Below are 27,213 nucleotides of genomic sequence, written 5' to 3' on the forward strand. Positions count from 1 at the left end.
TTCCACATTTCACTCCTTTGTTGTGTCCCACTGTGTTTTGTAGTTCCTCTTGTTGTTCTCAGTTTCAAGGGGTTTTTATTTTCTTTTCATAAACAACTCCAGGTTTACCCTATTACGTTTCAAGATTATACAAACTTCGATCTTCTCAGTTATCTTTCTAGACTGCAGTCCTAATCTTTTAATTCCAAAATGAATCTGCTCTTAATGGAAGCATCAATTTGATTAGCGGGGAGCCGTAAAGCAAAACAGTTGAGTAGGAAGGAGAGGCACCGACCAATGTGAGAATTCTGCAAATTCCACACACTGAATAGACTGCTTTCAACTTAATTCTTTGGAAAATGAAAGTACTAGGTGTTCTCATGAGGGACACGGAAATTAGAGAAAAACATCTCACGCAGCTTTCACACTTCGCAAATGAATTATCATGTTGCAAAGGAAATAAACAGAAAGTATCACTTGACACCAATTCATAGCATTTATTGACATTTCCATTTAAAATGCTAGGAAAGCTGTATAAATTGTAAACATGGAAACCAAACACTTGCATAAATTATCTCAAAAACTCTACAGCACATTAGAAAACAGTGCAGCTAATTGAAGGGTAGAAACATAACCAGCAAAGGGAGGGTTCGATGACTAAATCATATACCCATACTGAAATTTAAGGGCCCGTTTGAGACCAGCAAACCATGATTGTCAAGTTCAAACTGCCCACGAGTGTCCTCAACTTACTCTGCATATTTTCGTACATTAATATTCATAATCTAGGAATGAGGGTGCAGGAAAAGTCATAAGAACATGAACCTTGACAACGTCGGAGACAAGTAGGCATCTCAGAGAGGCTCGGCTAAGCAGCCTTTCCCGTAAGGGCGAGGCTCGCCTGATCCCCAGACTGTGCCCGGAGGAGGGCAAAGTGGAGAGTTTCTACTCCCCTTTTCTGAAATTAACCCTCTGTTGCTTAGAGCAACCGAGCCCATTGGTGGAGCCTCTGTTCCCCCTAGTGCCCCCTCCTCCTTCCCCACATCTGCAGGAGGAACAGTACAGGGAGCCTGGCTATAAGTTGGCCCTGTACTATTCCGACCTTGCACACTTAGGGAGTCAAGCTATGGATGCTGGAAATCTGCTGGACATGAGAAGGGGCTATTCATGATGTTCCAAATTGTCCAGAAAGATTCCGTGGAATCAGGGACCTCAAGATGCAAATCACTTCAATTTTCACTGTCCCTTCTACTTAATCCACTCTTTCTTTAAATGTGAAGTGGCCCCAGAGCAGAAAAACAGAGGAAGAAGGAAAAGCAAAGAGCCTGCATGATTATCTACCCTGTGGGAAAGGAATTTGGACAGAGTGCCTCAGAGGGAGACATTCCTTCCTTCTTTCACTTGCTCACTGGTTCCCAACTTTGTTTCATGTTTCCAAGGCATCTGATATTCTTTTCCTAAATGTCGATGCTGCTGCGTGTTAAGATAAATTGTCAAGTGTTCTGTTACACACACAGCGTGGAATGAGGATCGTACCGTGAGGTTTCGGTTTTCAAGTCTTTTTCATAAAATTAGAGAAAGGAGTCCTAGTTTAAACACTGAACATCACCAAGGATATCAAAAGAAACCTGAAATGCACACACTCCTTGTATGCTAGGTAACAAGTGTAAGCCTAATAATACAGTTTATGAGTGTGTTACAGCAGTTGCTCAGAGAAACCCCTCACCTGTTACGAGAATATCCATGACGGTGCTGGATGAAACGTAAAAATGAAGTTCAAGTTACCATCCCATAAAAACGTGCTTAGAAAAAAAAAAAAACCCCAAAATGTGGTTTGTGTTCAAATGGTCTACATGCAGGTGCAGAAGTAGACTTCTTCACGCTCCTGCCTGGAACAAAGGTGGGTAAGTGGGCTCTGGAGACTGGCTTTGGGGACTTGCTCTGGAGGTAGAAATGAAATGGCTAAAACATCTACAGTGAAAGCGGGCATGGTACTTAACACTGGAGCCCCCTGACCACCCACCCAGAACCTTAACCAGCTCTCCTTCCAACCAACAGATTCATTCATGTCTAGGAATCTCGTATGAAGGAGATAGAGAAGTGTATTTAATGATTAACTCCTGAAGTACTGCAAATGCAAATCAGTGTCCAAGTGACTGGTTTGGTCACTGGAGCACTAAGTTGTGCAAACACAGTAAACACTGACCCTGTACACAGTTCAACAGGAGGCTCATAAAGCACAGAATTACCTGTTTCAGCCCGAAGCCTCCAGGTGTCCCTTCACCTGTGCCCTGCATCACAGGCCTCATGCCCTGAAAAATCTGGTTGGCAAAAAAACAGCTTAGTCTGCTGCTCAAAAGCCACGTACCACCAAAATGAAAACACACTCTGAAATTAAGTATAATCTGGAGGAAAATATGTAGGCAGCTGTATAGAAGTCAAATATATTTATTTATAACCTACTATGCTCCACAAAGGATTAAATGTGGCCGAATGGCTGACCCTTGAGATCTGCTCTAAGCAGTAGACCTCGGTGGAAGTCTATTTTCACACTTGACATTGGTCATCCAGCAGTTCCTGGGACTCTCCCCTCCCCTTCAGAATGGATCTCTTCCTCCGCCGACCTTCTTCCCAAGCCTGGTCATTTTCTCGCTGTATTCCTGCAAGTGTATCCTCATAGCATCACTTCCTCCTCTTATAAAACTCCCTCGACCATGCAGTTAGGGATTTTGTCCCCATATTGGAGCAGATCAGGATCAAGGTTATTTTCAGTGGCAGCTTCACCCACTTTGTCCATCCGGCTCTTCCCACACCACCTCACCATGCGCCTGGGAAGCTCCTGTCTTCCTTAACGTAGCTTCTGACATTGAGTTCTCCCCAAGATCCCACTGTTTCCCTATGTGCAACTTCCATTCCTCCTTCTGAGTGCCTAATGCACTTGTGCACTTTCAGTGAATCTTACTGATGTTTAAACCATGTTATTTTTCCTTTTCTTCCATCTTTTATAGCCATGGGTATTGTTTGATTCAGATTCTAACATCTCAGAAGGCAGGGCTCCTATTGACTTATTTGGTGCCAGCCAACAGCAGAAAATCAGGAGCAGAAAGATGCATGACAATTGAAAGTTAACGGTGAAGGAAGTGAATTTAAAGCAAAGCAGGAGAGAGGAAGCGGAGTCACACGGGGACTCTAGTTTTGCTTTGGTTCCCTCCACGGGAACTCGCTCGCTGGGAGGCCACAGCAGATCAGATCACCCATCCCACCGCAATCACACAGATAGTCTACATTCTCAGTGCTTTGTGCTCCCTCCTCAAGGGACGTTTGCACATGTGACCACATCTGATTCTCTCAATGAGAAATTTCCTGGGAGGAGGGCAGGGGAGGCCTGTTCTCGTTTGGCTGATGGGGAAAATGAGGCTCAGAGACCTGACACAGCCAGTTAGTGACTTAGTGACTGTGTAGATTCTGAAAATGATCATTTCTCCAAACAATCTTCTCTAAAATTCTGACTCAAATTTATAGCTCTCGTTATTACCACTAGAACTTTTCAAAGAGGAAAAAAGAACAGACGTAAAGTTTAACTTTTCATTTTGTGGTGTTTCAATAAATGGAACTCCAGAGCCACGCATGACTGCCACGAGGACCTTTCGTTACGTAGATCCCATTCACTGAGTGGTGCTCCCCACGACGGCTAGTCTGTTCTGAGTCTCACGATGGTAAAACTGAGTGCAAACTGAGTATGCCTTACGGACAACACAAAAGTGCCAGGGATCCCACCAGCCTGCTCACACCCACCACACATCACCGGTTGTTTATTCCACGTCATCTTTGGTCTTGACGTCGGTTTAAGTGTATCAGTTCTAAAAAGAAAAATATAGGTAGAATCCCCTTATGCTAGTTTGAAAGGCATCAAAACTGCTACTGCAGCCCTGTTTAAAACAGAGGCCCATTCCTGCCATGTTCTAAGGAGGTAATCATGTTCGTACAATCTGCGTGTGAACACTTAGGACGATGAGCAGAATGGGAGGAGAGGGGCCAGCACTTACCCCATCAGCTAGCACTCAATCTGAATTCACCGTAAGGTGTCCGTAATAAAATGCTGCTTGGATCTCTGAAATTCTTAATTACACATTCAAGAAACCTGATATTTTTGAATGACATGCAAGGAGAATCTCCGCTCTGGGCAAGTCTGGTATTAAACCAAGACCAAGAGGTAAGAAATCAAGCCCAGATCAGGGTCTTCTCTCCCCCGCTCTTTGGAGCCTGTGGGGGTCGCCTAAAAAGGAGTTCCCATTCCTTTATTTAGCATCCTCAAGAGACTTGTCCTCCTGCACTCCCCCTTTTTCAGAGGTGCAAAGATGAAAATGGCTACATTTCAATTTCCCAGAATCAACTTTCCCTGGATTGTGAGACTCTGAGTCTATACAACAGGCTTAATTAAGGAAGGGCTGAAACATGACTCTGAAACCCAATGATTACACTTTAGGAACCTATTTTAGCTGCTTCAGGGTTCTTAAAACTTGACACAGATACACAGATATTGACCAGTCAGAACCCCATGTTCTGCCCGTTTATCTGTTATTTAATTAAAGATATTAGTTGATCTACTAAAAAAGGATTCATGGAAATTTGTTATCTTTCTTCTTCATTTCACTCAGGTCCCAGAAAACAGAACAGCCCCTGCTACTTTATTCCTTACTCCACTTTGGGAAGGGGAGAAATGTTTCCTCCAGGGGTCAATCTCAAGTGGGAGGACCCCTCTGTTGGGCCCAAAGACGGTTTTAACAGTCACTAGACGGAGTCAGGGACAATAAAATCAGAAATTAGAAGCAACATTTTTTCTCCCTCGTGGTCTCAAAGCTCTTCTTTCCTTTCTTGACTCATTACGAAGAAGCTGAACAGAACTCAGTTTCATTTCCAGGTCTTGAACACAGGAAATGTGATTACCATGAATGCATCCATGGATAACCAACCATTCAGTGGTCCTAGGAATTTTGACAGATCATTTTTGCTTATGTAGGATTTCTCATTCAAACATAATTTGGGAGCAACTCATCAGCAAAGTGCAAGGATTCATGAGGACCTCCTGAAAGCCTCATTCTTTAGGCCTGGCCTGGATGAAGACATGTACTCAAATGAGATGCAATGGGCAGTTACATGTGTCCGATCCACAAACCACAAATACAATTAAGAATGTAAATCTAAACTTTGATATGTATTTTGAATAACCAAATAAATATTAAGCTCCTTCCATTTTGGGAGGCTTTTTTTCTTCCCCTTTCTAGAACAAAATGAAACCTTCCACATATCCTTCCATTGAGAAAGCCAAAGTTGCATTTCACAGACGAGGTGAAGGGCTCTTGGAGCTGTAGCACCAGAAGTAGAAGGAAAATGCAGTTGATGGCTTCGTTTGGAATCATCAGGCTCTACAATCTATCATTTGGTTTCTCACTAGTAGCTTTTTAAATTCCCAAACAGTCTTAGTATTCATGTTGTTAATATTACTATTAAAATAAGTTCCTATGGAGGAAAAGAGGGAAATTAAGTTGTTAATGTCTTCAAATCTCTGTTCTCAGAAAACAAAGCAGCAGGTTCATTGTACAAACCAGTCTGAATCACATCTTCCCACGGGAATACTAGATTCCTTTAATCCCTACACCATCTACACGTTTTCATCTTTCACCTTTAAAAAAGAGACTAACTTAGTCATTTCATTAGCTTAGAATTGTGGTTTGTCTTTCGTTAAGTGCTGCTGGCTTTTGGCCAAAAGTACATAAATTTCAACTGAACCTAGGTGGTCACAAAATTGCCAACGTATTAAAAGCATCATGAGCTGTCACGTGACTTATGGCATCTTTTACGATTGCAACTTGTTCCCTTACTTGGGCCCTTAGCCCAGGAGATGCTTGTCCTCTTCCAAACACCTGCTCAGTTGATCTCCTTTTAGTCTTGCTTCCATGGGAAGCGGATACTTGGCAAATCTGCAAGGTGAGGCCAATCAGCTGTGGAAGTTCTGCACGGTGGTCTGCTTCTGGGAGAGCCGGAGCAGTTCTTCGCGGATAGCTTTGATGAGAGAGGCTGAGGAGTGGCTGGGCTGGAGGTCTTCCGTGGAGCTGGCAGGGTAGGCCAGCCCAGCGCCCGGCAGCCCCCTGTGCGGGAGGTTCCCAGGAGGAGCCGAGGGCTCCCGACCTGAAGTCCTTGGCACCTGGAACAGCGGTGACGAATACTCCTGATGTCCGAGCACGTGTGTCTGAAAAACATGGCAAACGTTACTATACTTCCCACGTGAAAACAGGAGGGAAGATCAGATGCAAACTGGCACTGGACGTGCTCCGACCATCTCCCACCCGACAACTCAGCCTCCCAGGACAGGAATGGAGAGAAGTAACTGCAGACAAATTGCTCGAGGGAGAGCAGTACAATAAAGAAGCCCATGAACTTAACAAGGGCCTAGGGACTTCCCTGGTGGTCCAGTGGGTAAGACTCCGTGCTCCCAATGCAGGGTGCCCTGGTTCGATCCCTGGCTGGGGAACAAGATTCCACATGCATGCCGCAACTAAAAGTTCACATGCCACAACTAAGAAGTCCACATGCCACAACTAAGAGTCTGCATGCCGCAACTAAGACCCGGCCCAGCCTAAATAAATAAATAAATTTTTTTTTAAAAAAAGAAAACAAGGGGCTATAAGCACTTGCTTAAAGACAGACAGAAAGAATGAATGTGCAGTCGGCCCCACTGGCTAATCCCTACGCTGCCGTGTGTGGAAGTGAGTGGGCTGCTGGGGAAACAGGAAGGGCCCTAAAGAGCTGGAAAGAGAGGGAGGCCAGAGCAGCCCATGGATGGGAAGGTCGGATGAAGATGTCTGCTCAAAGCGATAAGCACATACTGGCAGACAGACCGACGGGAACAGCAACTGCCTTTGCTCAGAGTCCAGAGCCCAAGGAAGGTATGATGAGAACACAGATTGGGCCCATGGGACAGCAACGAGATCACAAAGTCATCTTCCATCCTATCTGTCCGTGTGTCTGTATATCAGTGCTCCATAGAGCCTTTTCTTTAAAAAGTTATCTGTGCTAAAACATACAATAGTTTTGCTGACGTTGGCAAAATTTAGATTGAGCATTCCTTTGACAAGAATTATACTTTTCAGTGATTTTTTTCCGTATTTTTTCAGTGAAAAATCTGTTTACATACACACACACACACACACACACACACACACACTACGTCTGTGGTTTCACTTGTGCAAAGAGCAACCTGATAGCCTGGTAAACATGACAGTCAAGCCCTAGAAAAACTTCTACATTTCACTTCTCCAAATCATGACCAAGAGGCCCTCTAAAAGTCCCTGTCAGATTTGACGGGAAAACCCAGAACACCTCATGAAACTAAGCTGGGCACAGAAAGAGCAAAATGTCAGCAAATGTAAAGCAGAGACCTGAGGCTATAAGGATAGCCATGTATCTTTCAGGGGAACATTATATTCTAAAGTTAATTTCTTTCCACTGAGTAAAAGCATCCAGTCACAAAGGGAATTTAGTGTATCTGCTGGAAAAGCATGTAAGTGCAACGAAAGTTGAGGCAGAGTGATAAGGATCAAACAAAAAATATTATTTTGGTTTGTGTTTTCAAATTCATTAATTTAATCCCCTTCAGTATAAAATTCTTGAGAAAAATGAAAGCATTTGTAGAAATTACCAGTGCCCATATTGATTCCACTCCTATCAAGGAGTGACCACAGTGATAAGAAGCCTCCAGAAGATGACTTATGTATTGCGATGTCCCATACAGTTTGCTTATGGCAAAGGCACCTACTCACGGTGGTTATAATGGAAATGACATTAACAAACCCACAATAAAGCTCAAATGGAGAGCAAGGAGGTATGTGAGATCATGAATATTTATATAGTGATCACACCAAAGATCAAGTCCAGATTTTATAGGTTCAAACACACTCCTTAAAGGTCAAAATTATAGAGACAGAAAGTAGGATGGTGGTTGCCTGGAGTTGGGGGGAGCGGCGAATGGGGAGTTTGGGTTTAATGGGTATAGAGTTTCAGTTTTTCAGATGAAATGAGCTATGGAGATGGATGGTGGGATTGTTGCATAATATTACGAACGTATTTAAAACCACTGAGGTGTACACTTAAAAATGGTTCAAACGGTAAATTTTATGTTCTGTGTATTTTACCATAATTGAAGAAAATGGTAGGAAAAGTAACTGTTTCTTAGGCCTCTTGCAGATTTTCCATAATGAATATTGCTTTTATTATTTTTAAGTTTTTTTAATGGATCTTTATTGGAATATAATTGCTTCACAACACAGTTTCTGTTGTACAACAAAGTGAATCAGCCATACACATACATATGTCCCCATATCCCCTCTCTCTTGAGCCTCCCTCTCATCCTCCCTATCCCGCCCCTCTAGGTGGTCACAAAGCACCGAGCTGATCTCCCTGTGCTATGCTGCTGCTTCCCACTAGCTAACTATTTTACATTCGGTAGTGTATATGTGTCCATGCTACTCTCACTTCGCCCCAGCTGCTCCCTCCCACCCCATGTCCTCAAGTCCACCCTCTATGTCTACATCTTCATTCCTGCCCTGCGACTAGGTTCATCAGCATCATTTTTTTTGATTCTATATATGTGCGTTAGCATACAGTATTTGTTTTTCTCTTTCTGACTTACTTCACTCTGTATGACAGACTCTAGGTCCATCCACCTCACTACAAATAACTCAATTTCGTTTCTTTTTATGGCTGAGTAATATTCCATTGTATATATGTGCCACATCTTCTTTATCCATTCATCTGTCGATGGACACTTAGGTTGCTTCCATGTCCTGGCTATTGTAAATAGTGTTGCAATGAACACTGTGGTACATGTCTCTTTTTGAATTATGGTTTTCTCAGGGTATATGCCCAGTAGTGGGATTGCTGGGTCATATAGTAGTTCTATTTTTAGTTTTTTAAGGAACCTCCATACTGTTCTCCATAGTGGCTGTATCAATTTACATTCCCACCAACAATGCAAGTGGGTTCCCTTTTCTCCACACCCTCTCCAGCATTTATCGTTGGTAGATTTTTTGATGATGGCCATTCTGACTGGTGTGAAGTGATACTTCATTGTAGTTTTGATTTGCATTTCTCTAATGATTAGTGATGTTGAGCATCTTTTCACATGCCTCTTGGCCATCTGTATGTCTTCCTTGGTGAAATGTCTATTTAGGTCTTCCACCCATTTTTTAAATTGGATTGTTTGTATTTTGATATTGAGCTCCATGAACTATTTGTACATTTTGGAAATTAATCCTTGGTCTGTTGTTTCATTTGCAAATATTTTCTCCCATTCTGAGGGTTGTCTTTTCATCTTGTTTATGGTTTCCTTTGCTGTGCAAAAGCTTTTACGTTTAATTAAGTCCCATTTGTTTATTTCTGGGGTTTTTTTTGCGGTACATGGGCCTCTCACTGTTGTGGTCTCTCCCGTTGCAGAGCACAGGCTCCAGACGCGCAGGCTCAGCAGCCATGGCTCACGGGAACAGCCGCTCCGCGGCATGTGGGATCTTCCCGGACCGGGGCACGAACCTGTGTCCCCTGCATCAGCAGGCAGATTCTCAACCACTGTGCCACCAGGGAAGCCCTATTTCTGTTTTTATTTCCATTTCTCTAAGAGGTGGGTCAAAAAAGATCTTGCTGTGGTTTATGTCAAAGAGTGTTTTTCCTATGTTTTCTTCTAAGAGTTTTATAGTGTCTGGTCTTACATTTAGGTCTTTAATCCATTTGGAGTTTATTTTTGTGTATGGTGTCAGGTGATGTTCTAATTTCATTCTTTTACATGTAGCTGTCCAGTTTTCCCAGCACCACTTATTCAAGAGGCTGTACTTTCTTCACTGTTATGTTCTTGCCTCCCTTGTCATAAATTAGGTGCCCATATGTGCATGGGTTTAACTCTGGGCATTCTATCCTGTACCGTTGATCTATATTTCTGTTTTTGTACGAGTACCACACTGTCTTGATTACTGTAGCTTTGTGGTATTGTTTTAAGTCAAGGAGCCTGATTTCTCCAACTCCATTTTTCTTTCTCAAGATTGCTTTGGCTACTCGGGGTCTTTTATGTTTCCATACAAATTGTAAAATTTTTTGTTCTAATTCTGTGAAGAATGCCATTGGTAGTTTGATAGGGACTGAACTGAATCTGTAGATTGGTTTGGGTAGTATAGTCGTTTTCACAATATTAATTCTTCCAATGCAAAAACATGGTATATTTCTCCATCTGTTTATGTCGTTTTTGATTTCTTTCATCAGTGTTTTATAGTTTTATGAGTACAAGTCTTTCACCTCCTTAGGGAGGTTTATTCCTAGGTATTTTTTTTGTTGCGATGGTAAATGGGATTGTTTCCTTAATTTCTCTTTCGGATTTTTCATTGTTGGTGTATAGGAATGCCAGAGATTTCTATGCATTAATTTTGTATCCTGCAACCTTACCAAATTCATTGATTAGTTCTAGTAGTCTTCTGGTGGCATCTTTAGGATTTTCTATGTATAGTATCATGTCATCGGCAAACAGTGACAGTTTTACTTCTTCTTTTCCAATTTGTATTCCTTTTTCCTTCTCTGATGGCTGTGGCTAGGACTTCCAAAACTATGTTGAATAAGAGTGGCGAGAGTGGTCATCCTTATCTTGTTCCAGATCTTAGTGGAAATGCTTTCAGTTTTTCACCACTGAGTATGATGCTTGTTGTGGGTTTGTCATATATGGCCTTTATTATGTAGAGGTAGGTTCCCTCTACACCCATTTTCTGGAGAGTTTTTTTTTATCATAAATGAATTTTGAACTGAATTTTGTCAAAAGCTTTTTCTGCATCTATTGAGAGGATCATATGGTTTTTATTCCTTAATTTGTTAATGTGGTGTATCACATTGATTGATCTGCGTATACTGAAGAATCCTTGCATCCCTGGGATAAATCCTACTTGATCATGGTGCAAGATCCTTTTAATGTGTTGTTGCATTCTGTTTGCTGGTATTTTGTTCAGGATTTTTGCATCTGTGTTCATCACTGATACTGGTCTATAATTTTTTTGTGTGATATCTTTTTCTGGTTTTGGTATCAGGGTGATGGTGGCTTCATAGAATGAATTTGGGAGTGTTTCTCCCTCTGCAATTTTTTGGAAGAGTTTGAGAAGGATCAGTGTTAGCTCTTCTCTAAACGTTTGATAGCATTTGCCTGTGAAGCCATCTGGTCCTGGACCTTTGTTTGCTAGAAGATTTTTAATTACAGTTTCAATTTCATTATTTGTGATAGGTCTGTTTATATTTTCTAATTCTTCCTGGTTCAGTCTTGGAAAATTGTATCTTTCCAAGAATTTGTCCATTTCCTCGTGGTTGTCCATTTTACTGGCTTATAGTTGTTTGTAGTAGTCTCTTATAATCCTTTGTATTTCTACAGTGTCAGCTGTGATTTCTCCTTTTTCGTTTCTAAGTTTATTTATTTATTTATTTATTTATTTATTTGTTTTGCGGTATGCGGGCCTCTCACTGTTGTGGCCTCTCCCGTTGCGGAGCACAGGCTCCGGATGCGCAGGCCCAGCGGCCATGGCTCACAGGCCCAGCCGCTCCGCGGCATATGGGATCCTCCCAGACCGGGGCACGAACCCGTATCCCCTGCATCGGCAGGCGGACTCTTAACCACTGCGCCACCAGGGAGGCCCCTCTAAGTTTATTGATTTGCGTCCTCTCCCTTTTTTTCTTGATAAGTATCTTCTCAAAGAACCAGATTTTAGTTTTATTGATCTTTGCTGCTATTTTCTTTGTTTCTATTTATTTCTGCTCTGATTTTTATGATTTCTTTCCTTTTACTGACTTTGGGTTTTCTTTTTTCTTCCTCTAGTTGTTTTAAGTGTAGGGGTGGATTGTTTATTTGAGATTTTTCTTGTTTCTTGAGGTGAGAATGAATTGCTATAAACTTCCCTCTTAGAACTGCTTTTGCTACATCCCATAGGTTTTGGGTCATCGTGTTTTTGTTGTCATTTGTTTCTATGTATTTTTTTATTTCTTCTTTGATTTCTTCAGTGATCTCTTGGTTACTCAGTAGGGCACTGTTTAGCCTCCATGTATTTGTGCTTTTTACAGATTTTTCCCTGTAATTGATTTCCAATCTCATAGCATTGTGGTCAGAAAAGACGCTTGATACAATTTCAGTTTTCTTAAATTTTCCGATGCTTGATTTGTGACCCAAGATGTGATCTATCCTGAGAATGTTCCATGTGCACTTGAGAAGAAAGTGTATTCTGCCACTTTGGGGTGGAATGTTCTATAAATATCAATTAAATCTATCTGGTCTATTGTGTCATTTAAAGCTTGTGTTTCCTTATTTTCTGTTTGGATGAGCTGTCCATTGGTGTTAAGTGGAATGTTAAAGTCCCCTACTATTATTGTGCTACTGTTGGTTTCTCCTTTCATGGTTGTTAGCATTTGCCTTATGTATTGAGGTGCTCCTATATTGGGTGCATAAACATTTATAATTGTTATATCTTCTTCTTGCATTGATCCTACGATCATTATGTAGTGTCCTTCTCTGTCTTGTAATAGTCTTTATTTTAAAGTCTATTTTATCAGATACGAGTATTGTTACTCTAGCTTTCTTTTGATTTCCATTTGCATGGAATATCTTTTTCCATCCCTTCACCTTCAGTCTGTATGTGTCCCGAAGTCTGAAGTGGATGTCTTGTAGACAGCATATATATAGGTCTTGTGTTTGTATCCATTCAGACCCACTTTATATGGGTCTTATTTTTGTATCTGTGTCTTTTGGTTGGGGCATTTAATCCATTTACTTTCAAGGTTATTATTGATATGTATATTCTTATTACCATTTTCTTGTTTGGGGTTTGGTTTTGTAGGTCCTTTTCTTGTGTTTCCCACCTAGAGAAGTTTCTTTACCATCTGTTGTAAAGCTGGTTTGGTGGTGGTGAATTCTCTTAGCTTTTGCTTGTTTGAAAAGCTTTTTATTTCTTCATCGAATCTGAATGAGATCCTTGCTGGGTAGAGTAATCTTGATTGTAGGTTTTTGTCTTTCATCACTTTAAGTATATCCTGCCACTCCCTTCTGGCCTGCATAGTTTCTGCTGAAAAATCAGCTGATAACCTTATGGGGGTTCCTTCATATGTTATTTTTTGTTTTTCCCTTGCTGCTTTTAATATTTTTTCTTTGAATTTAATTTTTGTTACTTTGATTAATATGTGTCTTGGTACGTTTTTCCTAGGGTTTATCCTGTATGGGACTCTGTGCTTCCTGGACTTGGGTGACTATTTCCTTCCCCATGTTAGGGAAGTTTACGACTATAATCTCTTCAAATATTTTCTTAGACCGTTTCTTTCTCTCTTCTTCTTCTGGGACCCCTATAATTCAAATGTTGGTGTGTTTAGTGTTGTCCCAGAGGTCTCTGAGAATGTCTTCTTTCCATTCTTTTTTCCTTATTCTGCTCGTTGGCAGTTATTTCCACCATTTTGTCTTCCAGCTCACTTACCGTCCTTCTGCCTCAGTTATTCTGTTATTGATTCCTTCTAATGTATTTTTCATTTCAGTTATTGTGTTGTTCATCTGTTTGTTTGTTCTTTAGTTCTTCTAGATCTTTGTTTAACACTTCTTCTATTTTCTCAATCCGTGCCTCCATTCTATTTCTGAGATTCTGGATCATCTTTACTATCATTACTGTGAATTCTTTTTCAGGTAGATTGTCTATTTCCTCTTCATTTATTTGGTCTTGTAGGTTTTTACCTTGCTCCTTCATCTGTGACATATTTTTTTGCTGTCTCTTTTTTTTTTTTTTTTTTTTTAATGAGTGGGATTGTGATCCTGTCTTACTGGTTGTTTAGCCTGAGCCTTCCAACACTGGAGTTTGTAGGCTATTGGGTAGAGCTGGGTCTTGGTGCTGAGATGAGGACCTCCGTTAGACCTCACTCCAATGAATATTCCCTGGGGTCTGAGGTTATTTGTTAGTCCAGTGGTTCTGACATGGAGCTCCCACCGCAGGAGCTTCGGCCCGGTCCCCGGCTCATGAACCAAGATCCCGCAAGCCACGTGGGGTGGCAAAAAAAAAAAAAAAAAAAAAGAGAGAGAGAGAACAATAACAAAGTAAAAATAAAATTAGACTAGGAAACTAACAGATATGTTAGAAAGAATATAAAAATAAAAATAGATGAATCAACAACCAGAAGGTACAATGGAACCACAATTGTAAAAAAGAGGAGAGAGAAGAGAAAAAAAAAAAGAAAGAAAAAAAAAGAAAAAATGGGGAAAGGCCTTGGCTGTGGAGGGCAGGGCCTAAGCAAGGGCTAGGTTTGGGCAGTGGGCAGGGCCTATGCTGAGGACCCACAGGGCTGGAAAAGGCCCTGGGGATTGTTGGGGGCAGGGCTTAGGCTCAAGGAACAAAAGGGGCCCAGGCGTGCCCCCCAACCCTGTTCTCAGAGGGCAGGGGACCTCACCTGGGATCCCAGCAGGCTCCCCATGCCCGAGTGGGCGGGGCAATCGTCCTCCACTCCTCTCCCACACCTCCTAGAGGGCCCCTCCCGCCTGCCCCTCCTGATCTCCCCAGCCTCAGGGGCACCAATCCTGCCTGGCCTCCACTTCTCCTCCCCTCTCTGTCCCTCCACATCCTACCGGTTCACTTGGGGGTTCCTCCCGTCTCCTTGGACGTCAGGGTCCCCACCAGCAGCCAGCAGGTGCCCTAGTTGTGGGGAGACGCTAACTTGGTGTCTTCCCACACCACCATGTTGACTCTGTCCTCTTAAGTTATTTTTTAAAACTCACTACTTCAAGCCTAAAAGCTACCTCAAGAAAAATTATATACTTTCCCAAATTTCAATGCCAATACTCTCCCACTCTGGTCAGAGGGAATTTACCATCTAAAAACTGCAAGAAAAAAACACATTCAAGGGGGAAAAAAGTGAGGGGAGTTAAAACTTTATGTAGGTTTTTAAAAAGAGATCCCCTGAGCAGAAGCAGCAGCAGCTACACTAAGTGATCATGTCTGAATTCTCAACAATGATCCCAACACAAGGTACTCACAGCCTCTCTCCGGCCGGCTTCATCCTCCCCGTACGAAGGCCAGCCTGGTCCCCCATACTGGCTGCCTCTGCCTGGTTGGATTTCCACTGGCTGAGCTCCAATTCTGCTGGCAATTCCCACCTGTGTCAGGTGCTGGATCTGGGAGCCTGGAGGAACACAATGAGTGGCCCAGTGAACACTGGTAGGGGGGTGAGGCTGCCCAGTAAGACACTTCGGTTCTGACCACAGCACGCCCTGGGGATATGAGCATTGCTCAAACATGGCACCAATTCTACCTCCAGAGAACACATTTCCTAAGAAAGACAGACCATGAGTTTCTGGGTTTGCAGGCTTTTACTTCCTTTCAATACACTGGCTAATAGTGATGTTCATATTTTCCCGGACAGACATCAAAGGACTGGGAATAAAGGGCATAACAGAGGGCCCTTCCATTCATTTCTGTAGCAGCTACAAATAAGGATGACCTTATCTATTAGGAGTGAAAGGTTTTGGAGCCACAAAGAAGCTGAAACCTGGTTCTTGCTTATGGCTTTGAGACTCACAAGGAGCTGAAAACACAATATGCTTTTGTTTCCTTAACAGGCAGAGTGTGAATTCAGAATGTTAAAGTACATTTTTGTTATACTCACATTGTTTTCATAACTTAGTCATATCATAATTAAAAATTTAATGCCACCCACACAGCCTTCTCATTGAGGTATACTGATAGCAAAGACAGATGATCTCTAGCACTCATTCTACACTCAGACTCGCTATGGCCTTGTGTGGCTATGAAAGCCAGGCTTTCAACAACATATTTTTCTCCCCCATCAACTTCGGCATATGGAAATATCTCTTTTCAACAGATGGAGGGAGGAAAAACAGATCTTTAAACACTGTGAAATAAAATACCAATTTCCAAATGCTCCTAGGATCATCTAATTCATCTGTGATGCTCAGACTGGTCCCACAAAGGTTGAGGGTTTTCACAGAGATAAGGGAGGCGGCCCCCTCTGTCTTCAAGTCTACTCCTACTCTAGTTGCCTAATTAACAGCCTCCGTTAATCAAATACATTTTTAAAAACGTACTCTGCAGGAGTGCTTGTCAGTTACTGAAGATTCATAACAGTATTAAAATTATTAGAACTATCAGTACTGTTTGCCCAACAGACATTGTCTGAGCAAATCTCGCAAAGAACAGAAATGCAGCACAGTGTTCCCCATCACTTATAAAGGTTCAGACAGCTGCACAGGGAGAAAAGCGTACCTTTGTGTTAAAACTGTAACAGTAGTTGAGGTCATAGTTCAGACAGGATTCTGTATCTTGCTTTGTTCACTTAACGAGACAGCACAAGCTCCCCCATGATTCAAGTGGCCCATCACCCCGAGCAAGCCTGGGTTTGCACTGCAGCTCAGCCACTGACACGTCCCGCGACCCTGGACACCCAGTAATCACTCCAACTGAGCCTCAATGCCTCACTTTTCAAATGAAGTTTAAAAGTCTACCTCACAGTGTTATTTCAAGGATTAAAAGAGATAAAATAGGTCAAGTACCAAATGCATAGGAGGCAACCAGGAAATCTTAAATTCCCTTCTTCTGGCTCTATCTGAGCTCTTCATATTAAATAGCTGTACAGTTTACAACTGATGCCCTTATAACTGGGTATTGAGGGAGCTCACAGTTGTTTGCTATTCTGAATAATGCTCCAATAAACATCTTTGTACATGTAGTTTTTCTCCAGTATTTTGCATTTCTTCAGTGAGGGGAGCCTATATTCCCAAATTTACCAAATCAAAGGCTCATGAAGTTATATTGCCAAGCTGCTTTCCGAAAGTTTAACGATGTACACCATCACCGGAAATAACAGTAATAATAATGGCAGCTAATATTTATTAAAGTTTGTTATATGCCATGCACTATTTTAAGCACTTTACATTTGTTATCTTCTTCAATCATCAAATAACCATAAGAGGTAAGTACTAATGTTATCCCCATTGTACAGATAAAGAAACCGAATGCTAATTTTACCACATCACATTATTATAAAAACAATTTCATGATTGAAATGGTGGCTCATCATGGTTTTAATTTGCATTTCTTTAATCATTTTCAAAACTGGACATTTTTCATGTTTACTTTCATATGATATATACCCATTTCTTTTGTGCATTCCTTCTTTCTGTCCTTTGCCTGTTTATCTTTTGCAGTTTGCCCATTTATCAATTTATGAGCCATTCTCTATAATAAGACTACCTCTTGGTCATATCTGCTGTAAACCTTCCTAGGTACTACTTTCCTTTTGCTTTTGGTAATTTTTAGACATATACATATTTGATAATTTTACATAGTCAGAAAAGTAACTTTTCTAGTATATCTTAGTATTTTTTCCATTTCAAATTTTTACACAATTTAATCTCTTATGGCAAATTATTAGAAAATAACTTCTTCAAATATCTCATACATATAATTTCTATATTCCTCCAGATTAAAAATGAATATGTCTGAATATTCTGTTTGGTATAAGTGCTATGCAACAAGGTTCAAATACAAAACAATTAATAAGGGAAACAAGATCCACTGCAAAGCACAGCACCTGCAAGGTATGGGAAACATGTAGGCTATCAGGATACATTCTTTGTTTTGCTGATTGACTGACAGACAATGCAAAATACAAGAAAAGACCACACTGGATAATTATCCATCAATTATCACAAATATGGAATTGGCCTAAACTAGTTACTTGATGACATTATAAAACTGTATATTCTCCAGAAAATGAGAAAATAAATTATTTAACATGTAATGGCTCCTCTTATTAAAGCATCAGCCTCCAAAAGGAAGGAAGTGAACTAGGAAAATAAAAGATGGGCTCTGAGCCCTGGTAAGAAAATGCAGTAAGACAGAGTAATAATGAACTTTGAGGACTTTTTAGAGTAGCTGTACAAGAAACAGAAAGAAAAAAAAAAAAAGAAAGAAATGCAAAGAGCTCGGGGAACACTGAGTGATATGCACAAATCAGTGTTCATAGTATCAACTATTCATGAGATGAAGTTTCATGACATGCAACAGTGATTTGTAATCTGGGGCACAAGACTGGGTCTCAGGCAACTTAGTGGAGGCCAACCAGCCAACTGCCTTGTCAGAATATCAGCTCAGCCATGCTGGGTGCTGTGTGTCAACGACCAGCAGTGTCTCTCATTATGGGTCTGGAAAGGGTCTCTTAGCTGGTCCACTTACGCTTCTGTTGGACTGATTAGGGAAATCAACTATGAGGTCTAGCAGTGTTTGAAATTTTTGGGATTTACAAAGATCTCAGAATGAATCCCTCATAAACGTCAAGCATCTACTGAACTTGATGAGGATTTCTTGTGGGTTCAACTATTATCACAAAATTCCCAGGAGACTCTGAGACAAATGTATTTTTTTCTTTTCTTCTCATTTTCTGAAATTTATTCCTAATCTGGATATAATTATTGAGGATACTCAATTCAGAAACCATTATACCTTTTCTGCTTTACCAAAATTCTAAGGGCTCTTCCTTTCCTCAAATCTCTACATGCATCTCAAAAACTGACAAAAAAGATTGTTAAAATACTGGTATTTATAGCTTTTTTTCTAAAAAAGCAAAACTGAATATATGAAAAAATTTTAATCCCTAAATTTTAATTTTGGTCTGAAAAAAAATTCCCTGTATCTTTACACCGAATATACTAAATATTGTAGTTTTACAAATAAACCACATTATGTGTAATATTTCTCAAACAACTAATTAAAATATATTTTAGAATCCTTTAAAAATAAAACATATTTTCTCTCCGGCTTCAAGAGCTCCAGAAATTGGGCACTTTATGTTCTTTCAAGAACATAAACTGAGAACTTTTATTTCCTATGTGGAGATAATCTGGTATAGATTTTTATTTGAATTCCAACAGATAATTAAAGCAAACCTAAATACTGTAAGTAAAGAAAAACAGTGTGCAAAGACTTAAAAGTTTAGTAATGAATTAGAAGACAACTTCAGAAAATGTGACCTCTCACTGTTGAATTACCAAGTAAAGGACTGCACTGGTTACTCACAAATGACACTAAGATTGTTCTTTTAATGATGACTTGAAAGAGGAGGTGGAAGAAAACCTAGAACAGTTCCATGTGGCCACCAGCTTCCCCAGGCCCTCCACTGCCAACTCTGCTCATGTGTGATAGCAGGGAAGGGACAGGCATAGAGGAATGGGAAAATGACAAGGACGTTTTAGAATGAGAAAAAGATGATTATTAATAAAGGTAGAAGGGAAAAAATGAGGGAGGTAATTAAGGCTCAAGGAGAAAACAGTGGTTATACCCTCCCAGAAATGACCAAATAAAACACAAATCTCCCTCTGGTCACTTTCCATCAACTTTTAGGTTGTTTATTACAAACTGGAAAAGTGCCTTCTTTAAAATAAACGCTTGTTTTCGTGCCATTGCAAGCACTCAGAAATGGGTCTTTCAGTTCACTGTAAGACTTCAGAAACGTTTTCCCTGGAAGAGGTGTGGGTGTGAATTCCATGTGAAGGGACTGTTTTCGAGACACTTACTCAGGAACAAATCAGAGGCCATCAGTCTTGGGATCTCAGCCACTCTCTCCTCTCCTACCTCCCCAGCCCTACATCTTTACCGGGATCTGAGGGGACGCGGCTCTTACCGGCGGAAGAGGCCAGTAACAGGATGCTGATACTCTGGGAAGTCGAAAATGATCTCTGCAGAAGTTAGCTAAAAAGAAATGCAAGGTAAATAGCCACATGTACCTGTGGTGCCCCCGACAGGCCGAGGCCGGGCCACCGATGGCACCTCCTCCGAGTAGATCCCTCGGGCAGCACACGAGGTGGCTTCAGACGAGGCCTGGGCCTGCTGGGGCTCAGCAGGCAGCAGCTCCGCAGACTGCAGCAAACCGGGGCCAAAACCTGGTCTGAAAGCGAAGCGCACCCAAGCGTCAGAACCACACTTGCCTGACTCTGGCACTTTATTAGGTCCACCCTCAGCCCTTAAGGAAAAATAAGATCTATTTGTCTGTTGGCTTATTATCCATCTCCTCTCCCAGAACACAGGCTCCCTGAGGGCAGGGACTCTATTTGCTCACTGACAAATCTCCGGTGCTATGAAAAGTATATATACCATCCAGTATACATGCTGGAACACAGCTGATGCTTGTCCAATCTGCTGGATGACTGAAGAAGAAATGCTCTAGTTTACAGACCCAAAGAGGGTGTGGTTCAAGCTCCAGGGCCTGTTCACCTCCAGCACCCAACTAAAGGGGTGGTTCTCAACCTTGGCTGCATGGTAGCGTTACCTGGGGAGCCCATGCTGCACCCGAGACCTATGAAAACAGACTCTTTAGACGTGAGACCCAGACACTGGTAGTTTTTAAAGCTCCATTGATGATCCTGAGCTTCATCAAGGCTAAAAACCAGTGCTCTAAAGCAGTGGTTCTCAAACTATTTACTTCTAGGACCCGTTTGCACTCATAAAAATGAGGACTCCCAAGAGCTTTTGTTTATGTGGATTGTATCTATAGATAGTTTTCATGTTCAAAATTAAAACTGAAAAAATTAAAAATTCATTTAAAAATAACAATATTAAACCTATTACATGTCAACGTTTTTCATAAAATTAACTATATTTTCCACTCCCCCCGAAAAAAATTAAATGAAAAGAATTCTACATTTAAAAAAAATGTCCTTGGGTTTCCTTGGTAGCGCAATGGTTGGGTGTCCGCCTGCCGACGCGGGCGACACAGGGTCGTGCCCCGAGCCAGGAGGATCCCACATGCCGCGGAGCAGCTGGGCCCGTGAGCCATGGCCGCTAAGCCTGCGCGTCCGGAGCCTGTGCTCCGCAGTGGGAGAGGCCGCAGCAGTGAGAGGCCCGTGTACCACAAAAAAAAAAAAAAAAAAAAAAAAAGTCCTTAAGAGAAGACATCTGGATTCTCATAAACTTTGTATTCAATCAGTTGCCATCAGTTATTTTAAAAAGAAAAGTTCACCTCACATAAATACGTAGTTGGGAAAAGGAAGAAGATTTTTTTGTGTGTGTGTGGTACGCGGGCCTCTCACCGTGGTGGCCTCTCCCGTTGCGCAGTGCAGGCTCCGGACGCGCAGGCTCAGAGGCCATGGCCCACGGGCCCAGTCGCTCCGTGGCATGTGGGATCCTCCCAGACCGGGGCACGAACCCATGTCCCCTGCATCGGCAGGCGGACTCTCAACCACTGCGCCACCAGGGAAGCCCAAGGAGGAAGATTTTAACAGCCTTTCCAGATAATATTCAAATAGTATTTTGGATAAATATTCTTCTTTGAAACCACACCAGAACTCAACAATATTTCCTTAAGGGTGAGTGGCAATACAGACTCTGAAACAGTATCAATGAACTTTTCATCTCTGTTACATTAAAACCACTGGTCTTTCTTGCACTTTGAATAGACCTATGCATGGTTTTATGACATTGGTCATTTGGAAAATATTGGTTCAATGAGTTATGCAGACTTTTATTTTATTGACACATTTTATTTTACAGTAACCCCAAATCACATTCATTAATATCACCATTGAGCTCATCAGAGAAGGCTTTAAGTACTAGGAAGCTGTCAATTGCACGGTGGCAGACAAGTTTCCAAAATTCTAATTTTCACCTGAAAGCTCAATTTTATTATTGGCAACAAATGCTGTCAGTTGTTTTCCTTGAAGTAACAGGTTCATTTTCGAGGTCAAACACCCAAGTCCGCTGGCTGTTTGTTCAAGCAAAAACATGGCACCAGTTAGTTCAATTCTCAACTCAAACAACTGAACAAGTGCCTTTCTTCAAAAGGCCATATTCAGCAGAAGTGCTTTATATGCATCTCCTCTTTTGTCACCCAGACTGTTAAGAGACTCAAGGGTCTAGGTTTAATAAAATTAATTTTTACTACTTCATCAATGACATACTAACATAAAACTGGCATTTAAAAAAAAGCTGTGGGGCTTCCCTGGTGGCGCAGTGGTTGAGAGTCCGCCTGCCGATGCAGGGGACACGGGTTCGTGCCACAGTCCGGGAAGATCCCACATGCCGTGGAGCGGCTGGGCCCGTGAGCCATGGCCGCTGAGCCTGCGCGTCCGGAGCCTGTGCTCCGCAACGGGAGAGACCACAGCAGTGAGAGGCCCGCGTACCGCGAAAAAAAAAAAAAAAAAAAACTGTGATTGCCCAGCAGTGAAGAACACTGGAGTGAGTCCTTCAACAGCTGGGTGCCACTGTCTGGATTCATGCTAAGGCACCACCGTTTCACCCACCATTGCTTTCGCACCTTGGTGCAAGGGTCAACAGAATGAGAGAAGTCAGATAACAATATTATTATAAAAATAGTTTTGACCTGACAGACCTCCCTGAACGGTTCTCAAGGACCTTCTAGGGATCTAAGAATCTCACCCTGAGAACCACTCTTCTAAAGAAATTTAAGAATTAAAAAAAGATGATAATTTAATTACAGTTTCTTGCAAATGACAGTTAACTAGTAATTAATAGATTATACCTGTTCGATGAGAAAGTACACTAACTTGCCCTTATTCTATACTGTGATTTCTGGAGTACAGCTCATAAACTGAAACTCAGGCTACCTATATTAATCTCTTTAAATAACTGCTGCTGTTTTAGATTGACCTCAGAAACAGATGTCTGACCCCTCTGGCCTTACATATCTAAGAGCTTATGCAATGCACACTCCTTCTTCCAGATCTGTAAACTGGAGCTCACCTAACCTAATCATAATCTCTGGACCATCCACCCAGGAACTATCTCTTGTCCTTTACTTATTTCTGCTTTACCCAGTCAATTAGCACCCTCCTGCCTACATTTGCATCCTTTTAATCCTAAATTGTGTGCTCAGATAGTTCAGTGCACTCCAAATACTCTAGTATCTTTTATCTTGGGTGACCGTAAAATTTATCATCCAAACCAGAACACTTTTGAGAGTGAAATTTATTAATAATTATGCTGAACAACAGCTGTAAATTAGGACTGAACTGGGCAAATCAGATCACCTGGTCCCCCTATCATTAGCTTCTGCCCGGGATCACCTAATCTCCACCTGTTCCCTTTACTTTGTTGCCTTTGGACCACAAAGCACTGCCTTGGTGGGGTAGGAGAGTTGGGGAAAAATAAGAGAAACCCTGCTGAAAATGAGGGCAAATAAAGAAAAAGTGGGTTTCCCTGGTGGCTCAGTAGTTAAGAACCTGCCTGCCAATGCAGGGGATACAGGTTTGAGCCCTGGTCCGGGAAGATCCCACATGCCGCGGAGCAGCTAAGCCCGTGCGCCACAACTACTGAGCCTGTGCTCTAGAGTCCGCGAGCCACAACTACAGAGCCCGCATGCCACAACTACTGAAGCCCGGGCACCTAGAGCTCGTGCTCCCCAACAAGAGAAGCCACCGTAGTGAGAAGCCGCACACCGCAATGAAGAGTAGCCCCCGCTCGCCACAACTAGAGAGAGCCCGCACACAGCAACAAAGACCCAATGCAACCAAAAAAAAATAAATAATAAATAAATTTTTAAAAAAAGAAAAAGTAAGGAGGAAGCAGATAACATTCCTGCTTCTGTGTGACTTCCGATCATTAAAGGGATAGTTGAATATGATTTCTGAGACTAACTGTTTATCTACAATTCCTTCATTGAAATAAATCAACTGTCTATTCACATGTGGGTCTGAATTACCAACCCTCTCTTCTGTTCTAATGGTCTATTTGTCTTGCTTTATAACAATACCACACTCTTAATTCCTTGACAGTAATTTATAACATTTAGAACCATCCTAACATCTTATTCTTCTTTCTCAAAATATCTTGGCTGTTCTTGGCCCTTTGCATTTCCACATACATTTCAGAGTGAGTTTGTCAATTTCCACGTATTAAAAAACTCAAGAAACTACTGGGATTGTGAATGGGACTGCAATAAATCTATAGATCACTTGGGGAGAACTGACATTTAAAAAATACTGAGCTGCACAATCCATGAATATCTTTCTTTAGAAGGCTTGAATATCTTCAGTTAGATTTATCCTGAGGTATTTTATATTTTTGAATGCTATTTTATATAGTATCTTTAAAATTTTTTATTTTCTGTAACTGCTCATAAACAGAACAGATTTTTGTATACCGGTCTTATAATGCTGTATACTGATCTTTGTAATCTTCGTATCCAGCTACCTTGTAATTTAACTACCTTGCTATTTAGCCATCTTGCTAAAGTCGCTTACTTCTAACAATTCATGTGTTGACATTTTAGTTTTTTCTGCTACAAGATTATATCACCTGTGAATAATAACAGTATTATTTCTCTCTTTGAATTCCTTAATCCTTTTGTTTGTTTTTCTTGCCTTATTATACTGGCTAGGACCCCACAGGGCAATGCCGAATAGAAGTAATGCAAGCAGGCATCTTTGTCTTGCTCTTGCTCTCAAGAGGAAAGCTTTTAACATTTCACCATTAAGCAATATTTGCCAAGATACCTTTTTATCAGATTACTATCAGTCTGCATCTATCCTGAGTTTGCTAAGATTTTTACCATGTATGGATGTTGAACTTTATCAAATGTTGTATCTATTGAAATGAGAACATTTTCCTCCTTTATTCACTGCAAACTGGAGAATTACAATGATTTTTTTTTTTTTTTGCGGTACGCGGGCCTCTCACTGTTGTGGCCTCTCCCGTTGCGGAGCACAGGCTCCGGACGCGCAGGCTCAGTGGCCATGGCTCACGGGCCCAGCTGCTCCACGGCATGTGGGATCTTCCCGGACCGGGGCAAGAGCCCGTGTCCCCTGCATCGGCAGGCGGACTCTCAACCACTGCGCCACCAGGGAAGCCCCCTACAATGATTTTTAAAGATTTTAAATTACTCTTGCACTGCTGGAAAAAAATCCAATTTGATTATGATATGATAGATATCCTATTGATTATATTGCTGGATATACTTGCTAATATATAGTTTCAAATTTTTGGCATCTATGTTCAGGAGTGAAACTGGCCCTTAATGTTTCCTTTCTTGCAATGTCCTTGTCCTTCTTGTCTTTGCTATCAAGGTTATGCTGGTCTCATAAAACGAGTTGAGGAGTGTTTTCTCTTTTTTCTGTTCTTTAGAAGAGTTTGTATGACATTGGTATCTTTTATTCCTTCAGTGTTTGGTAGAATTCCCTGTTGAAGCCACCTGGCCCTGAAGTTTCCTTTGTGGGAAGAATTTTAATAATGACTTTAATCTCAATAGTTATAGGACTATTCAGGTTTTCTCTTTCTAGGAATTTTTCAAAGAACTAACTTTCAGCTTTGTTGGTCTTCTCTAGTATGGTATTTGTTTTCTACTTCCCTAGGTTTATTAGGTCTTTTTTTAACATTGAGACAGACACTTAGATTACTGATTTTCAGCCATTTTTCTTTTCAAATATATTTTGAGTCTTTCAAGACATCAAAGTGCCCCAATAACATGGCTTTAGATGTAACACACAACTTTCGATATGGTGCATTTTCAAGACTCCAAGCCTCATGAGTCTGTCAAAAGTTTTGCTCAGCTTCTCAGCCACCTCCTCTGGAATCAGCAGGTATCCATGGGAGAAAGGCAGGGCTCATCTCTCTGAATTTGCTGGATCTTGGCCCCATACTGCTTCACTGCCCTGTTAGCCACCTGGTTTTTTGTTTTTATTTTTAAATCTTGTCTAGCTTTTCCAGTTATCATCAGCAAATTATCTAGTCTGTCACTATTGGAAGCAGGACTTAAATTCCAACTTTTTTCCTCCTCTTCTGGTTAGATCAAGAAAACATACAACTCAAGAGTTTTTCATCTGCTCACATTAGCTAAAAGAAACAAATTTGCAAAATTTAAGAAACAGCATATGTGAGAAAGTTCTGATACACTTTCTCCTAAAAACCTTACCTTGGTAATGGGCCTGATGGGGGAGCCATTCCATAGTCTTCATATCTCTGGAAGAAATTCAAAAGAAGATGAAGATTAACATTCAATACTTATTATAAAGTGACAACAGCAAACTTACAAACTTAGATTTGCAGGATCAACTTCCAAGAGAATTATTTTCTCATAAAAAGTTAGCATGCTATCAGGGCATTCTGCCATCAAGTAATGCTAGAAGTTTCAGTTTGGGGAACTGGGCTAATAAACACACAACTAGTTTCTAGACCTTTCTTTCTTTTGTGAAAATATTAATAACAGACAGGGTTTCTGCACCTGCTCTTCTCTGTAGGCTTATCCTCTACAAACCTGTATCTTCTGCTAAGAAGGTGGGCCTTAAATGGCCACATTTAGTACAAATGACTCTATCAACATGGGCCACAATGGTCACCAGATCTAGTGGGTGCCCAATGCAATTCAAATACACTCAAGAAACTAAACAATGCAAATGCTGTACCACGTTGTAGAATGCTATAAAAAGAGAAAGAATATAAAGAGAACCATAAATTAGACTCTAAAAGGTGAAGTGAACACCTTCAGTTTCTGACAGTTTTCTAGTACCAAGGAGGCCCAGCCAATACTCCCTGCTCTTAAATTCCATAAGGTGTCCGTGTATCCTTCAATCAACTATTTTTACTTGAACTAACTTGCACTAACCAAGTGCTCTTTGACTGAAACAAGATGGCACCAGAATTTTTGTGGTTTTTTTTTTGGCTGCGTTGGGTCTTCGTTGTCGTGCGCAGGCTTTCTCTAGTTGGGGCGAGCAGGGGCTACTCTTCGTTGTGGTGCTTGGACTTCTCATTGTGGTGGCTTCTCTTGTTGCAGAGCACAGGCTCTAGGCATGCAGGCTTCAGTAGTTGTAGCAAACGGGCTCAGTAGTTGCGGCACGTGGGCCCTAAGGCACACAGGCTTCAGGAGTTGTGGCGTGTGGGCTCAGTTGTTGTGGCTCTTGGGCTCTAGAGAGCAGGCTCAGTAGTTGCGGCGCCTGGGCTTAGTTGCTCCGTGGCATGTGGGATCTTCCCCGACCAGGGATCGAACCCCTGTCCCCTGCATCGACAGGCAGATTCTTAACCACTGTGCCACCAAGGAAGTCTCCCAGATTTAAAGAAACCTAGACCTATATTGCAATCCTCATGAAATCAACATATCTTAACCCTAGCATACGTGGGACTCGGATTTTAACAATTCTTTTCAACAACTATGAATCATTATTTTGGAATCAGGTATCTT

General features: G+C 41.4%; 1 protein-coding gene across 3 annotated transcripts in view; it reads right to left on the reverse strand.

The window, feature by feature from the left end:
- Positions 1-544: 544 nt before the first annotated feature.
- KIAA1549 (KIAA1549 ortholog) overlaps positions 545-27,213 on the reverse strand; it is a 151,989-nt gene continuing 125,320 nt past the window's right edge. For all 3 annotated transcript variants that reach the window (XM_060107935.1, XM_060107934.1, XM_060107933.1), the window contains exons 17-20: positions 25,951-25,997; positions 19,814-19,974; positions 15,050-15,195; positions 545-6,229 (exon numbers count right to left, since the gene is read on the reverse strand). In XM_060107935.1, coding sequence (XP_059963918.1) covers positions 5,978-6,229; positions 15,050-15,195; positions 19,814-19,974; positions 25,951-25,997 — 606 coding nt within the window. In that variant the 3' untranslated portion in view covers positions 545-5,977. The remainder of the gene's footprint in view (positions 6,230-15,049; positions 15,196-19,813; positions 19,975-25,950; positions 25,998-27,213) is intronic.

This window comes from Mesoplodon densirostris, chromosome 9, assembly GCF_025265405.1.
Source record: "Mesoplodon densirostris isolate mMesDen1 chromosome 9, mMesDen1 primary haplotype, whole genome shotgun sequence".
NCBI lineage: Eukaryota > Metazoa > Chordata > Mammalia > Artiodactyla > Ziphiidae > Mesoplodon > Mesoplodon densirostris.